At 46.4% G+C, this 16,229-nt stretch overlaps 1 protein-coding gene across 2 annotated transcripts in view; it reads left to right on the forward strand.

Annotated features, from left to right (window-relative positions):
* The window catches only part of FBXL17 (F-box and leucine rich repeat protein 17), a 495,621-nt gene extending 480,242 nt beyond the window's left edge, over window positions 1-15,379 (forward strand). The window contains exon 10 of one of the 2 annotated variants that reach the window (XR_005987299.1): window positions 12,416-12,554. Coding sequence is in view for 1 of the 2 variants with exons in the window: in XM_041751974.1 (XP_041607908.1) it covers window positions 12,416-12,556 (141 nt within the window). In the remaining variant the exon portion in view is untranslated. Of the gene's footprint in view, window positions 1-12,415 lie in introns of both variants that reach the window. The other variant, XM_041751974.1, reaches the window with a different exon arrangement.
* Window positions 15,380-16,229: the final 850 nt, after the last annotated feature.

The raw sequence follows: 16,229 nt of genomic DNA on the forward strand, positions 1-16,229 counted from the left end.
GCCACGGCCTGCAGGCCCCAACCCCAGTCCTGCACGGGAAGCATCAGCATCTTGCACCTTTTGCTGATGAAACAGTTTCTCGGGTGATTTTCACGTAGGAACGCTTCAAAACACATCTTTACAACCCTCTCCTGACTATTCTTGGTAAAGGAAACAGAAAAACACACCAGCTGAAACCCCAAGGTGACCTCACGACCTCACGGTAGCCGGGAGCTCCCGTCTCCTCTGCCTCCAGGCCTGGTCACCCGAAAGGCCTTCCCTGTATTTAAGGATTGGCCAAGAAACACAGCCTGGAGCTTCGTGGCAGAGCTTAAACGGGTGAGCACCAGTGTCACACTGCTGGGTGCTCCACTGCTGTGGGACCTCGGGCAGCTTGAGCTCCAGGAGCCTCAGTTTCACTGTCTGAAAAACCGGGATATATCTCCTCTGTAGGGCGATTAAATGAGATATAGTGCAATAGAGCACTTGACCCCACGTCATGCACACGGTAAGCCGTCCGTGAAGATCAACCACGACCACTGCTATTACTTGTCCGTATATGCGTATCCGTTCCGGAATCTTGCACGTGGTATTTAACCACGACGTGACCTACGCGGCTCATAAGGTTCATACGCTAACATCTTACTAAGAAAAACTAGGCCCTGGGACTTAGCAATCCTCAGAAACAAATAGAATCTATCTTTTTCTTTCTTTCTTTCTTTCTTTTTTCTTTTTTTTTTCATGTTTTTAAGACCCATTAAATCACAGTTACACTTGAAAGAAGAAGAAATTCAGAGACCAGTAGGTCATGGGCCTTTCTCCTGAGCAGGGTAAGGATTTGGCCAGTTAGATGGCCACGCAGCGTCCAGGCTGGGACGTGTCTCCCACGCTGTCTCCCTAGAACCCCGTAAGGCGGTGTGTTGTAAGGAGGTGCTTACGCTTTGTTCACTTCTGCTATGAGGCTGATGGATGTTGATTTTATTTTTCTTTTTTAGAAAGGAGGAAGGCAAGGGTCTGCTGTTCCCCAAATGCTGTAGGTGAATAGAATGTTATGTTGGGGTTTGCCTGACGGCACCCGGGAGCATCATGGCTTTGCAGTAAATAATCTCCTTGGAACTCTGATGTGGCTTAAGTAATTATATGAAAGAATTAGGCTGCGGGATCATATTATTTTTCTAATTTAGAAATAGAAAAGGTAACAGCCATTTCCTAACAGGGCTCAGATTAGATCCCAGGACTCCTAAGCACCTGTCTTCACAAAGTGGAAATAAGGACAGCTGGCGGTGGCTCAGGAGACCGAGGGACCAAAGGCCCTCGGGGAGGAGCCCGCTCAGCCTGCGTGTGAGGCCCAGGCATTCAGCGGCAAGTTGTGCAGGGAACATTTGGTTTGGCAAGCAGTTTTTCAAGGAGAAACCTAAACTCCCTCCCCTGCCCCAATTTTTTTTTTTTTTAAGATTTATTTATTTAATCATGAGAGAGAGAGGCAGAGACACAGGCAGAGGGAGAAGCAGGCTCCATGCAGGGAGCCCGACATGGGACTCGATCCCAGATCCTGGGATCAGGCCCTGAGCTGAAGGCAGATGCTCAACCACTGAGCCACCCAGGCATCCCTCCGTGTCCCAATTTTTATCATGTATTTTATCCACTGAATTCACGAAATATCTGTTGAGTCGCTTACTGTGTTCCAGTCACCGTGATAGGTGACAGGTCCGAAAAAAACCAGGAAACGAGACCACCCCTGCCTGCGTGGAGCCATGGGCTCTTGGGGGAGACAGACCATCAAGCCAGCAGCTCCACAGCAGTGAGACTACAAATTAATTTTCAGAACTGGCACCCCAAAGTATATTTCTTCTGCATAAAGAACCTTGCTTTGATCCCACATCTTTTAGCCGGGGGCCTCTGGCGTTCTGTTTCCTGCCCCCCCACCCCCACCCCACTGATTCTGCTCCCTCCAGCATCACGGGTGACTCCCTTGTCACCACACCCAGGGGCCACTTCTCTGTCCACACTTTGCTCCATCCCCTAGCAGCTGCATCGCCCTGGTAACCGTGCCCTCCTGCCTGAGAATGCTTTTCTCTTGCCTTCGGTGTCCCCGCGCTCCTGGCTTTTCTCTCTCCATCTCCGGCACTGCTTCCCTCGTCTGTAAAGTGGAAATAAAAAAACAACACCTCTCCCATAAACCACGGGGAGGATTAAATGAGTCCGCGTGTGCAAAGTTCCTTACAGGCAGCAAGCAGCAAACCCCAGCTCTTATCTGCTGTGGTGGTGCATTCTCACCTTCCTCTTCCTCGTCGCTCTCCTCCTTGTCCACATGTGGGATCCATGGATTTCTCCCTCTGGGATTTTCCTCCCATCCATGGCCAGACCCCGCCACAGTGGCTGGCACATAATCATCCCTGCGCAAATTATATATCGCATGATGCGCGGATGGAGAAGGTTTCTCATCTGTCTTCTGTGTAGCTGCAGGGTTTGAGGAGGTTCCTCAGGGTCTCTGGGAATGGCAAGCTGGCCACGAGGGCCGGGCGTCTGGTGCTTACACCAAACTTCAGGGCAGCCCCACCTCTACTGCTTTATTTCTTTAGTTTACCTATTTGGCTTGTTTATGTGTTTATTCTTTTGGTTTGCAGAAGTATTGTATGCCTTAAAGCAAGTTCGAAAAACATGAGATCCCACCTCCTGCTAATAATTTTGCAGATTATAAGAAGTATCTGGACAGAGGGAAAGAAATGACTGTGAAAGAGGACACCTTGGATTTATAGAGTTTCCTATAGCTGGGGAATTCTGAGTGTAGCCCAGAGCCCCTGGGGTTCAGGACGGTCAACAGGTAAAATTCAGGCATCTGCTGGATGATCGGACTCAGAATTCTTCAGAGCCTAACCCTGAAATGCTCTGATTTATGTAGAGTCTCTCGTCTGTAAACCAAAAATCTCACTTGTTTTCAGGTGTTCTAATCTACAGATTTACAGATCACTTTTACGCAGAATAAATTTTTTGCTGGTAATAAATTTGTTTTAGGAAGCAGGTCAAATCCATAAATTCTACGGGACAGAAGCTGCCGTTTTAGAGAGAGATTTTTTTCACTAGGCATCCACTGGTGATTGCCGCTGCCCAAGGCTTTACATAAGAAAATAAAAACTGAAAAAAAAAAAGAAAAAAACTGAAATCAAGAAAGCCATTAAGCATAAAAGACATTTTTAGTTCTGAGAGGTTTCTTTTTTTTTTTTTCTCAATTGTGTTTTTCAGCTTAACTTTGAGAGTTTAATTTAGAAACACCCAGATGTGTTCTATAAATACATTGCACTTACCGCTCGGTTAGTGACTACATTAATTATCTTATTAGGACCCAGTGTGTCTCAAATAGTCAGTCTTTTGCTAAACCATTTAGAGCAGTTCAGATGACTCCCCAAGGGGCTCTCTCCATCTTGATGCCCCAGACTGGGCTGCTTTGGTTCCCATCTGCGCCACACATGCAAATCCGTATCCCCCAAAATCTATAGATCTGTGCAGTAGGTCAGTTCCATGGCCAGCAGACCGAGGCCTCAGAATGGGCTCTGCAAGGCTACATGTAGAGCTCACACTTGACATGAAACATCCTTCTTGGTGGAAGATTGCTTGGTGAAACGGGGAATGAAAATGTCACTAATTTCTTTGACAGTCTGGTGGTTGGACTCCTGTCGCACTAATCTCTAATTAGAGGCTTCAGGTTGGTGAGCCCCGAGTCTCACTTAACACTGCAGGCATTTCTGTGATCCTCATCCTCCCAGGTTCTTTGCTGCTTTCTCACTGTGCTAATTCAAGTGAATAGAAAGCAATGCTAGTGTTAACAGGCAGCCCACATTTCATGAAAAAGAGACAGCATGAAGCCAGGCCTGTTGTGGATATTGACAGAGCATAGCACTTCCAATCATTGCAGATTCTGGAATGGAATGACTGCATTTGACAAAGTTGACTGAATTTATGAGCCTGCCTCTGTCAGGTTCATTGCATTCTCAGTATCTGTCTTTTTCTATGCTTTGGGACTTTTAGATGAGTTTTTTGCCACCCAAGAGTAATATTTTTTACCTCTCTCTCTAAAAAAAAAAAAAAAAAAAAAAAAATCCTTAAAGGCCTCGGGCTAGCGGTACGAGGTTCACGCATGAAGCGTAGTGCATTGTGGGTGGCCTGTAATCAGCTGACTCCCATATTCAGCAGGTGGCCTCCAGTCTCCAAGATGATGATCAGTGTTTCCTCTTAAGATTATATTAAACATTTCCCAGTCACGTGGGCCCTGTCCTTCCACCTTGTGGATGGTCCCATGAGGAAGCACTACATACCTCCACGTGACAGCCGGGTTTAGGGAAATCGTCCCTTCCTTTAGCTATCAGGGAGGCCAGGAGGTGGCCTCCTTGGCTGTGCCCAACTAGAGTCCCAATACCAATGCTGAAGAAGAGGAAACCAGTCTGTTTCTACCACATTCAAAAAAATGTACCTTTTGTTTCACGTTAGTGACAAGTATTTGTAAAAAAGATGGGCTAATCGGCTGTCGGAGCCACGGTTTCCTTTTCTCCAGGAGCCCTGACTCAGTTTAACGTGGAGGGCGACACGGGAGGCGAACGCGTGACTTGCCACCTTTAAATCATCTCAGTTTAGAACCTGCCTTCAGATTCCCCGAGAGCAGAAGTCACCTGTGCCCTCTGTGAGTGCTTCAGATGAAAGCTTTAGACCAGTAGGACTGAGCCCGTGCTATGCTGGGGGCAGGAGGAGGCCTGGGGCCCGGGCCCCACGCCCGCGGGTTCAGATACAGTCAGTCTGGGGTATGACCTGAGCATCGGGACCCTTGAAAGATCCCCAGGTGACCGTGGTGAGCAGTTGGGCCGAGAGCCACCGTATTCTTGTTTGTGTTCCTGGTGGCAGCCACAGCGTAGCTCATGCCGCGTCAGTAAGCACATGGGGAGCATCCGGATGGTTGTACTGTTCATGCTTCGTGGAAAAGGACATGGGTTTGACTCAGGCAGAGGGAAGGGACACACTGCGGCGGCCTGCAGAGCAGAGGCAAGGAGCAGGTGCTTGGGTCCCAGCGAGAACGGTTTGCACAGCACTCCGCAGTCACAGTCAGGGGAAGGCCCTGTCCCCCATCCTGGGCCCTGCCGCTGAACAGGACGGGGAGGTGAGGGGGTGACAGTCGCTCCCACAGTCCCCGTCGGCGTCCTGGACCTCCCAGCTCGGGCCCAGGGAACCCTCGGCAGGACGCGCCTGCCACCCACACGGGTACGTGAGGAGCCCTGCTGCCGAGGGAAGGAAGTAGAACCCGGAGCGGGCCTGGCGCGGGGTGTCGCTGGGCAGGGTCCTAGGAAGATCGACGTGCTTCCTTCTTTTCTTAGCGTCCTATTTAAAATATCTTCAACTGCACTTAGATGACTCATCTCATCTACATGCAAATTCGATGTCTTACTGGAACTCACGTTACCCTTATTCTGCCCATTGAACACGTGCCCACCTCGGGGCCGCCAGCCCGGCCTGAAGAGCTGGGGGGCCTCCTCTGAATGTGCTTTGTGCCCGGCGACCTCTGCTGCACCTCGTGAGTACGGACCCATGGAGAACCAGTGCGGGCCCCCTGGAGAAGGCCGCGAGGAGCGGATTGGGGGGGCCTGCGGCCCGGCCGACAAGCTGGGGCCCTGGGCCGCGGGGAGGCCGGGAGCTGGGGGAGCTGCCGGGGCGGGGGCCGGAGCCCTGCATCAGGACGGGGGAGCCGCGGGGGCCGTGGGCAGCGCCTCCGCGGGCCTGCTGTGGGCTCCCTGCTGCCCCCGCACAAGGGGCTCCGTCCCCCCACCCTGGAACGCGGCCACACGACATGAGAGCTACTGCGGCCACACGCGTCCTTTGCTCCGTGGGCTACAGACACTGTGGCCGCGGCTCCGGGAGGCAGGTCAGGGTCTACGCAGGCAGGCCGTGGGTTGGCTTTCTTCCCTGAGTCTGATGTGTGCACCTGACACGTAGGTACACGGGCGGTGCCCCCTTGTCCTTCAGGACCTCGAGTCAATGTGTCTTTTAAGATTTTTTTATTTAATTATTCAGAGAGGCACAGAGAGACACAGAGGCACAGGCGAGGGAGAAGCGGGCTCCCTGTGGGGGCTGATGCAGGACCAATCCCTGAGCCGCTGAGCCCCCCAGACACCCCTGGAAGTCCAATTCAATGTGACATGTTCTGGAAGCCTTTCCCAGACCCCTGGGAAGGCCGGGTGCCCGTCCCCAGCAGCTGGCACCCCCAGGCCCGGAGCGCAGGTGCACAGCCGTCCCTGCCGTGCCCCCCACCCCTGCAGCCACAGCTGTCCCCATCCTGTCCCCCACCCCTGCGGCCACAGCCATCCCCGCTGTGCCCCCCCCCACGGCCACAGCCGTCCCTGTCCTGTCCCCCACCCCTGCAGCCACAGCCATCCCCGGCGTGCCCCACCCCTTCGGCCACAGCCACATGTCTCTCTGCGCCGGGATGGGGAGGGCCGGCTGGGAGGCCGAGGGACACCGGCGACCGTCCTCCGCTGGGGGTGCCCAGGGCTCCCGGCTTCGCGGCCCAGCCACTACTTGCGCAGTGTGACCCGCGTGGCCTCCCGGATGGTGGGAACGGGGACACGGTTCCGTCTCGCCTTTGTCGGTCATTAGGAGGAAGGCCTAGCCACGTGTCAGGCGTGCTGCCACCGCGGCCCCAGGGCCTCCGCTCTCCAGCCACAGGTGCCCCCTGCCGCGCCCAGGCGCCCCCCCCAGGCGGCAGGCGGCGGGCGGCCCGCAGGTGGCAGGAGGCCGCATGGCTTCGAGCCGGACACCTGGCCACGGCTCCCTCTCTGCCCCGGGTCAGTGCAACATGACAAGGGATCTGAGACGTCACAAAAGCTCGAGTGCCCTGAGCGGGGGCTGGGGCTGCAGGCAGAAGCCTTAGATTTCCGTCAAGTGGCGGTGTCAGCGACTGTCCCCAGGCCTCCTGTGCGCACGGACACCCCAGCAAGGGCACATCTGGAAAGAGGCACAGCTGGGAAGGAGGGAGCAGCACAGGGTCGCCTTGGGCAGGATCTTCAGAGGACAACAGGACTTGGGCGCCGCTGAAACGTCAAGACTCTAGAGGCTGTCCCCGCGGGCCTGGAACAGTCTGGAAACACGGTGGGCTTACCTGCACAGCTTCCGAGGCACTGCTGATTGCCGCTCCGTGTCCCCTCAGTACCTGTTCACTGCCCGACCACGACAGTAACTCAGCCAGCAAATATTTTTCGAGTCCCTCCCAGGTGCCAGGCCTTCTGCAGGCGCCGGGGACTTGGCAGTGGACAAAACCAGGAAACACTTCTGTCTCCTGAGCTCGGGACTAACGGGGCGAGAACGCATCAGGCAGCGTGCCCAGACCTGGACACCAAGAGGTGACTCGGGGGCGCCCGGGTCGCTCAGCGATTGAGCTCCTTTCTTCAGCCCAGGGTGCAGATCCCGGGGTCCTGGGATCGAGGCCCACTTCGGGGTCCCTGCATGGGGCCTGCTGCTCTCTCTGCCTGTGTCTCTGCCTCTCAGTCTCTCATGAATAAAAAAATAAAACCTTAAAAAAAAAAATAAAAGAAATGACCCAAAGACTCTTTGCTGTCAAGGAACTGACAGTCTAGAGATGATGCGATGCACGTTCTTGGCGCTGGCATTTTTAGTAGTGGTCACTTTTTGCAGGGCAGCTTTTAGAAAAAAAGCATTTAGAAAAAAAAGTGATTTGGAAAGAAGTGATTTTAAGGGGTTTATCATATTCATAAATGTGAATTTAATATATGCAGGTGTCCAGTATTTCTGCCCCTCACAAGAAACATGTCCTGTTTTAAAACATAAGTCAAAGAAGAAATAAGAATCACGTAATCTACGTGGTTTCTTCAGCAAATTCTATCAGAAATAGTCTCTCTAGAATGGTAGGTATCATTGGGGAGATACTTCAGGCCTGGGCTTACACTTAGCTGGAACTTTCCAGACAAAGTATTGATGAAGAGGTGAAGCCGCGGTGTGATGATCTAGATAAATTAGTGCGGTGGGTCTTGGAGGCTCTGAAGGTTCTCTCCTCACCCTTCCATAGTCGCAGCAGCCATAGAATGAAGCTATGGTGTGATTTACCTTAATTAGCACAGCAATTTACCTCACATTTTGAAAAAGTGCTAATAGATGTTAACTCAAAATAGATTAAAATACCAGACAAATTGCTACTACCTTGAAAAGAGTTATAATAATTTTGAAAATGTAAATTATGGTTGTGCAGTCTTTGGAGAGAACTATAAAATCCCATCTTTCTTATATTTAAAAAAAATACCTGTGATACACACTTTTTTCCCCTTTAATCACGGTAATTTCTTCAAATGACACCACTGCATATTTCTTTAGGAAGATAGGCTGCGTTTTTCAAATCTCCCGTGTAATACAGGCGTTGCCGTTGATAGTTTTCGGAAGGAGGAAAAGAAATTGAATACAGAAAACCAGGGATCGTGGGGAAATTTTTAAAGATTCATCTATGTTCCTTTTTTATATTACACACATTTTGTGAGTTGGAACAGAGAATGGTTCTTTTCATTCTAGCAAGTGGAGTTGTGCATGACAAAATGTCTGCAGAAATGTGTATGTAGGCGTAACGATTTAAAATGATTTAAAATGATAAGACACCCTCCTGGTGTCTTACACCAAACTCTTTCTCTAAGGCACCAAAGTGCTTATGGATTCTATACAAAGAGGTGAGCATAATTTGTACTTCTGAGGAGTAAATGAAAATAACTTCAGTATAAAATTTGTCACACTGTATCGCCAGGAGACACTATAAGTAAAAGATAGAACCTTCCGTAGTGGGAACACATGTATTTCCCCTGAATAGCTTCTACCCGACAAAGCCCTAAAATGGGATATTTGCATTTCCCCCTCTGCTTTGTTTTCTAGAGTTTACAGAGCACAGTTAGCACAAAGATCGCTCAGAAGGTGTATTATACACACAGAGGTTTGCTAGTTCCGATTTTCATACAGCCACGTGAAGCCAAGTCACCGTCTCCCCCTGCCCATAACCTGAGAAGGCCAGAGAGCTAATATACTCTGTATTCTCAGCTACAGGTAGACCTGACTTAATGCAACAGAAATAGGTAAATTGAATTTTGGTCAATCAAGGCATATATAAAATACGTTGGGAGAGCTGAGAAAATAAATTAACCCGCCCATGGAAGACTTCACGAGGTGAGCAGGTTATACCCTCCTTGATGTACTTCATAAATTTATCTTCATATATTGAGTTTGCTTACGGTGAATTGTATCCCTCTTCCTGCAAAACAGGTATCACATAGAGATATTTCCTATTTTTAAAAATTGGGCCCCCCAAACAAATTGCCTGTCAGCCGTGGCTATAGGACTTCATAAAGGCCCACGTGTAGATCAGAAAAGACACAGCACAGAAGGCAGTCCCCCATCCTTACGGTGGGTTTAAATGTTTTCTCTCCTCCATTCTTTTGTCATCTGTTTTCAGGTAGTTAGTTCTTCCTTGAATACTAAGTGGCTTGGACCACACTTTCTTCCCTTGTGATGCGGTGTAGATTTTTCTGGGCTTCCTCTCTGACCAAATGACTTCAGTTCTTTCTTAATGAGACCAGCATCCTTATGGGTTTGCTGACGGCAGGAGGGGGGAAGGTAGCAGAATGGGGGATTTCGGGTAAAGAAAAGGGAGGATTTCTGAAAGTAGATATTTAAAACCTGGACCGTTTTATTAAGAAAAGTTCTAGAATCTCCCCCAGAAAGCGATTAAGATATAATCAACTCTGCTTACGTATGAAGTATATTTTAAAGGTCACTTCTTGCCCTGTGATTCTTTTATTTTGAACTTTACAACTATTGTTATCAGGGCTCATTTCTGAACTATCTCAGAGATTGAACAATATTGAACATCACTATGGAGAGCGGGTCACCCTAACACATCGTTAATTAATTCACGCACTCAATAACCATTTATTGAGTGCCTGCTGTAATAGAGCTACCATTCCGGGACCTTGTTATGTCCGTCACAGTGTTAAGCATATCATTACACTTAATCCTCATACCAGTCCTATGACTTACGTATTTTTATCCCGTGCATAGAGTTGAGGAAACGAAATCTTAAAGAAATAAAGTGAAACTAGTGTTCAGGCCTGTTTCTGGTCGATTCTGAAGTCCATGGTATGAACCACAATGGTCCTGTTTCTTTTCTGTGTTTCACCCAACTTGACAGCCTTAAAAGTCAAAGGCGGCAGGTCCCTGGTCCCCAGAGGCTTTTGTTCAGGTGGGAGGGACAGGCGAGTAAAGAGAGGATTGCAACATGAGAGAGCCTCAGTATAAGAAAACCCATGCAGGGTGCCAGCCACAGGTGCATAGGGAAGGGGGGACCTAACCCAGCCTCTCTGGGAGATAGGCTCGGGTGGGAAGACCTACCGAAGGAGGGACTTCCTCAGCCAAAGAGGAGCTGCTCAGGAGTCGTTGGTCTTTGTGACTAGTATGTTAGTGTATGGCTTTGCTTTGCATTGAGTTCCTGTTTTTTATTTGTTATTTGGTATTTATCATTCATTCACTAATCGCTAGGCCTAACTTACGGATACAAAAATGATTTTGGCTTTGGGAGCCAGACATGGAATGAAGCAATTATAAACTAACTTTCTAGGTGCTATGAAGACCAAGGGGGCAATGTTGAAGGAATAAATGACCTGAAAAAAATAAAATAAATAAAATAAATGACCTGGAAGCCTTACCTGGATTGGGGGGAGGGGGAGCAGGGATAAGGCAGTGATCAAAGTTTCCCGGGGAAATGACATGGAAGCTAAGAACTCAAGAGTGACTAGGAAGTAGGCATAAAGAAAGGGTTTTTAGGAGAAAGTGGATTAAGAAGTATTCCAGGTAAAGAGAATAGCATGTGCAAAGACCCTGAGGCCAGAAGAAACTTGGACAACTCGATAAACTGAAATGAAGTCAGGTGACTGGAGTATCAAAAAACATGCTAGAGCGACTGGCAGGGCTAGTTGGTGCGGGACCTTCTAAGTATATTGTTGTAAGCTGCCTCAACTCAAGACTTAGAGCATACATTTAAATTTTAAAAAAAATAAAATAAAAACGCTGTTTAAAAATCATCTTAGGGCCATCAATTCATATTCTCAACTCTAATTTGTTTATCAGTTTTTCCTTTTTATTTAAAATTATCTTCTTCTTGTTTTTGAAAACAGCGTTATACATCATATCTGTATCACAAAAACTGATTACCTACATGGTTTGATTGAAATTGGAATGAAGGTTGATTTAAATATAAGCAAGTCTTGAATAGAGAGGTGTGCCGACGGATTACCATCAATGCAATGCTGGAATATCAATTCTCATTTTTTTAAAAAGAGATTATATATAGCATAGTTTTCCAAATCACCCAGAGAACATCATGTCATTTCAGAAAAGTGCAGATGATGGAATGTCATGGTCATCATCCTTCTTTAACAGGCTTTCAAAGCAAACAGCAAGGGTTTGATGTTGTTTTAGGTTTTTCCTTGCGGCCCTGATCCTTTTCAATAATGGACAGACATGGAGAGGGAGCACGGAACTGTGTATCATAAGCACCTCCTTTCAGATCAGCTTACTCAGTATAAATGAAATATTGATGTATCTGAAAATGCCCAAGTGTTCAATAAAGATTTTAAATAAAGCTACCTAAAAGTTGTGGTTCTTAGGTTAATCATTTATTTATCTAAAGGATGAAGGAAGCTGTCTGCTTCTGTGATACGAACTGCAATCAGCTTAAAAATAATTGACAAATTAATCCCTTCACAGCACAGCAATTGTAAAGGTGTTAGTTTTAATTAGGCCTGTCTGATTGCCTTGTCTAATCAAGAATCAAGGTGGTATCTTTGATGGTTAAGGTCTATCGGGGCCATCCCTGACCTGCCAGCCACATATGTTTTAATTATTGATTCCTCACATTTCAGCCCTTTTCACAAAGGGACTTGGAGTTTGCAATACCTTAACATTTAAAGGGAAGAAAAATAAACATTTTCCCCAGCACTCCTAGCTGGAATCCCGTGGATCTTCTCTCCCAATCCAGAGTTTTGTCCTTAAAAAAGCTGTCGGGTTGACGATGAAGGCAGAGGCACCTAAGAATGGTGCCTTACTGCCGCCTCCCCTCCCGCGCCCCGGCTCTCCCACGGGCACCGTGAAGGTCTCCACAAGTCCCTATCGCTCACGCTTCTAGAAAACACGTTCAGTTCCTTGATAGCGTATGTCTTTTTTAAGCATCCCTCCGGGTGAGTGCAGTGCCGAGGCATCGGGAGGGCAGACAGCAAGGACACGTGTCGCGTCGTGTCATGGATGCTGCCTGGCACTACCGCGAAGGAAGGGGCGAGGGCTCCTCCCCGGAGTCCACGGGCGGCTGCCGGGCTCAGTGGGCCTGTGTGTGACGGCGGCTCTTCTGTGCTTGCAGGTCAACGAAGTGACGGTGGAGCAGCTGGTGCAGCAGTACCCCCACATCACCTTCAGCACCGTGCTGCAGGACTGCAAGAGGACCTTGGAGAGGGCCTATCAGATGGGCTGGACCCCCAACATGTCTGCAGCCTCCTCCTAACGCTCCTGCTCCGGGGGCGGGGGGGAGATCTGGGGGGCCGAGCCCTTGGAAAGATTTTCCCTGTTCCACGTCTACGGGTGTACCCCAGTGTATATGTGTGTCTTGTTCGCATACCGCATAGCATAAGCGCAATTGCTGTTTGTTCCCAGGTGAGCTGGGGTGGGGTGTTTTTTTGTTTTTTTTTGTTTTTTCCTTAAAAATTAAAGATTTTTGAAAGCCACAGACCCTTTGGTTTTTAAACTCAAAGGCTTGTTTCTCTAAAGAAAAAATGTTTTTTATTTACTGTAAAACCAAAAACCGTAGGCCCTAGTATGTTGATCTTCTAATTGCCGCCTCTTGAAGATGCCCCGAAATGAAGGCATCCATCGGCCTTCTCTTCCGATGGAATAGAATTGTGCACTGCTCCTGATGGTGACCAGGCCAGAAGGGATGTTGCACCAATTAGAAACCAGGAAACCAGGCCTTTGCAACATTTCAGGGGCCTACACACGTATAGGTCCTCACACACACACACCCTAACATGCCAGTACCTGTGCCGCGTGAGCACAAACGCCAGGGCACTTTCTTTCTAGATCGGTCTCTGACGGATGGGCCTTCCTCCAGGCCACTGAGGAAGCTCGGCACCCAACCCGGGATATGCACAGGTGGCTAACTTGCTGTCTGCAAGTGAGGGAGGGACTTGAGAACATAAAGCCTTCTGAGAAGTTTTTATATGGAGGCCACGATCTGAGCTCCCCTGGCCAGCTCACACAAGTTAATTATCCATTATTCTGCAAATTTGTTCTGTAGAGTCCTGAATATTTTCGTTAAGGTTTATGTTAATGTTGTATTCGCTCTTGTTTCATGGATTGCAACTGGTCCGGATATATTTAATGATATTTGGAGCTACCCTTAAGCGTTATCCACATTCAAAGCACCAGTGTAATACTAGTGTGCAGTTATTAAAAAAAAAAAAAACAAAATAAAACAATACCTACAGATCATTTAATTATTTTTGTTGATTTTGGTAATTATGAAAGTTTATTTCTAAGATTTGGAGGTAGTCACATGAATAGAAGATTAATGAGTGAGATATAAGTAGACAATCTTCCTATTGATTTATCTTTTTTTTTTTTTTTTTTGCTTTGCTTTGGGCTTTAGAACAGGTTTTTTGGATATATGCATGTTAATTTTGAATAGTTCTTGTGCTACTACAGAGATCTATTGCTGGTTAATGTATGAGTTAAGAGGAAAAATTAGAAAATCTTTTCATTAAGATTTGTGTTTACACTTGTCGGAAATAAGCGTTTCTTTGTTTCAAGATTGCCAGCTTTCAGTTAAGACAATATCTATCAGTAAATGAATATATGTTTTGATTTCACACATCTTTACAATTAATTCATAGTAGGGACTCAGGCTCAAGTAAACTTTCCTGTGTCTCGATTTATAATCAAGACAGCAGGGGAGTCTTTTTAAGCTAAAGAGTGATTATCTTTCACAGTAGAGCTAGATACAAAACCCTGCCCTGTGAGTTTGCTATTTATTCTTCCCCAATGTGGACATAACTGGGTTTTTTGGTTTTTGGTTTTTTTTTTTTGGTCTTTAACAGATATACTAAGGTTTAAGTTTCACTTTCTGTAAGTCCCAATATGTCTAAAATGATACTAGCTGTAAGCAACAAAATATAGCTTTACATTCACAAATACCATTCACTTATTTATAGTGACTCCTTTTTTGTAAACACCGTTTCCTTTGATTATGTCAACATGTTTCTGATGTGGCATATGTTTTTTTGCTTTTAATCCCAATCAGTTAAGAAAATCTAGTTAGTAAGCACCAAGGGTATTTTTTTTCCATCACTAAATAGGTTACTAATTTAATTTGAAAGGAATAAATTTGTGTAAGAAGAAAAGCTGTTTATTATTAATAAAAAAGTTCTTGCACATCAAGTGGTATCGTTTTCATGTTCATTTCCCCACCACTGAAAAATATTTTAATTCACAATATTTTAACTGGTTTTTAATCCAAAACTAATTTATAAGACAGTATGTATAGTAATAGTAGCTTGAGTGAATAAACAAAAGTTTAATTTTTATATATGTCACACTATATTTTAAATAGTTAAAAAAGACAAAAGAAGGGAGAGCGGTTGATGATATGGATGGTGCCATTTCAGTTCAAAGTTGTGATAATCTTTAGAGTGTTACAGTTTGGTTGTCAAATGGTTCCAGAGGTGTATAATTGTTTTTTTTTTTTTTTTTTTTTTAATGTTGCATTGTTTGAATCTAAAATACAGCACTATAACATGCTTTAGCTTGGGGGGTGGGTTGGGGTGGGGAACTTGCACTTATTCTTTAAGATGTTGACTAATCCAGAAAGCCTGATGCAACATAACCTGGAAAACTGCTGTGGTATATTTGTAGAAATCTGTAGAAATATCATATCCAGCCTCAAAGCATTAATTTAAAAAAAAAAAAAAAAAACCAACCAGAAAAAAAAAAAAGCATCACCTTGAGTGATCCTGTGATGGTTGTTGAATGTGTTCTCATTAGATGCTTTGAAATGAGGCTTAAAATGATTTCTGGGCAATATAGAGTTTCTTGTTTTGCTTAGAGTGTCATAAATATATGTGAACACGTTTAATGCAGGGCTTTTTATCCTCTCCAAAATGTCAACAGTATTTTCAGAATAAAGACTATGAAATATATTGCTGTAGTGAAAAATTCTTGTCCTTTGTCTTTAATGTCTTTTTGAGTGGATAAAGGAAATTCACCCAGTTTGTAGTTTCTATATTTCCGTGAATCTTTTGACCTTGCAATGGGTTGCAATAAAAGAGAAACAAAACACTGTGTCTTTTGTTTTATTTTAGAGACAATAAATGGCCTCCCTGATGCTGGGTTGGGTGTGATGCATGCAGTGGTTCCTGTCCTTGTGTGTTTTGCTGCTGACTTTAAATAGGTTTGACTCAACCAGAATCATAAACGAGACTGGCTTTAGGAGATTCTGATTTGGCCAGTGATTACCGAGATGGATTAAAATCTAAGGGTTTAAACGAGTGGCTTGTTTAAAATCCCACTCCCTAAATATTCATTTGCTTAGCCATTTATTCCATTTTTCAAAAGCAAACAAATTTATTACATAAAAAGCATGTATCAGCACTGGTCATTTAAACAAGACTCATCCCCAGCCTCGAGTGTCTCACAGCCTCACAAAAAGACATTCTTGAAAACTAGCCCTAGCAGTGGAGTATGATCGGTGTAATAATGGGCGCAACTAGACGGAACACACGGGCCACAGCAGCTTTGGGAAGGAAGAGCTTTTACCAAAGAGGTGCTTTTGATGAGAGTTGAAGGAGTTGCAGGAATTTACCAGATTTATCGTGGGGAAAGAAGGGAGAACGGCCTGGAAGATGGACCAATACGTGCAAAGGCGTCAGGTAGTAAGACAGCAGGGCAAGTCCTGGGTGTTTGAGGTCACCCAGTAAAGTAGACGAGTATGTTCTGTAGGGGCAGAGGGTAGAAAAAACCTCTACAGAAAAGTAAGGGCTAATCATAAACTTTTCATCGACTACTAAAGAGAGTAGACCTGGGGACCCTGGGGGGCTCAGTGGTTGAGCATCTTCCTTGGGCTCAGGGCGTGACCCCGGGGTCCTGGGATCGAGTCCCTCATTGGGCTCCTGCATGGAGCCTGCTTC

Source organism: Vulpes lagopus, chromosome 4 (assembly GCF_018345385.1).
Source record: "Vulpes lagopus strain Blue_001 chromosome 4, ASM1834538v1, whole genome shotgun sequence".
Lineage (NCBI taxonomy): Eukaryota > Metazoa > Chordata > Mammalia > Carnivora > Canidae > Vulpes > Vulpes lagopus.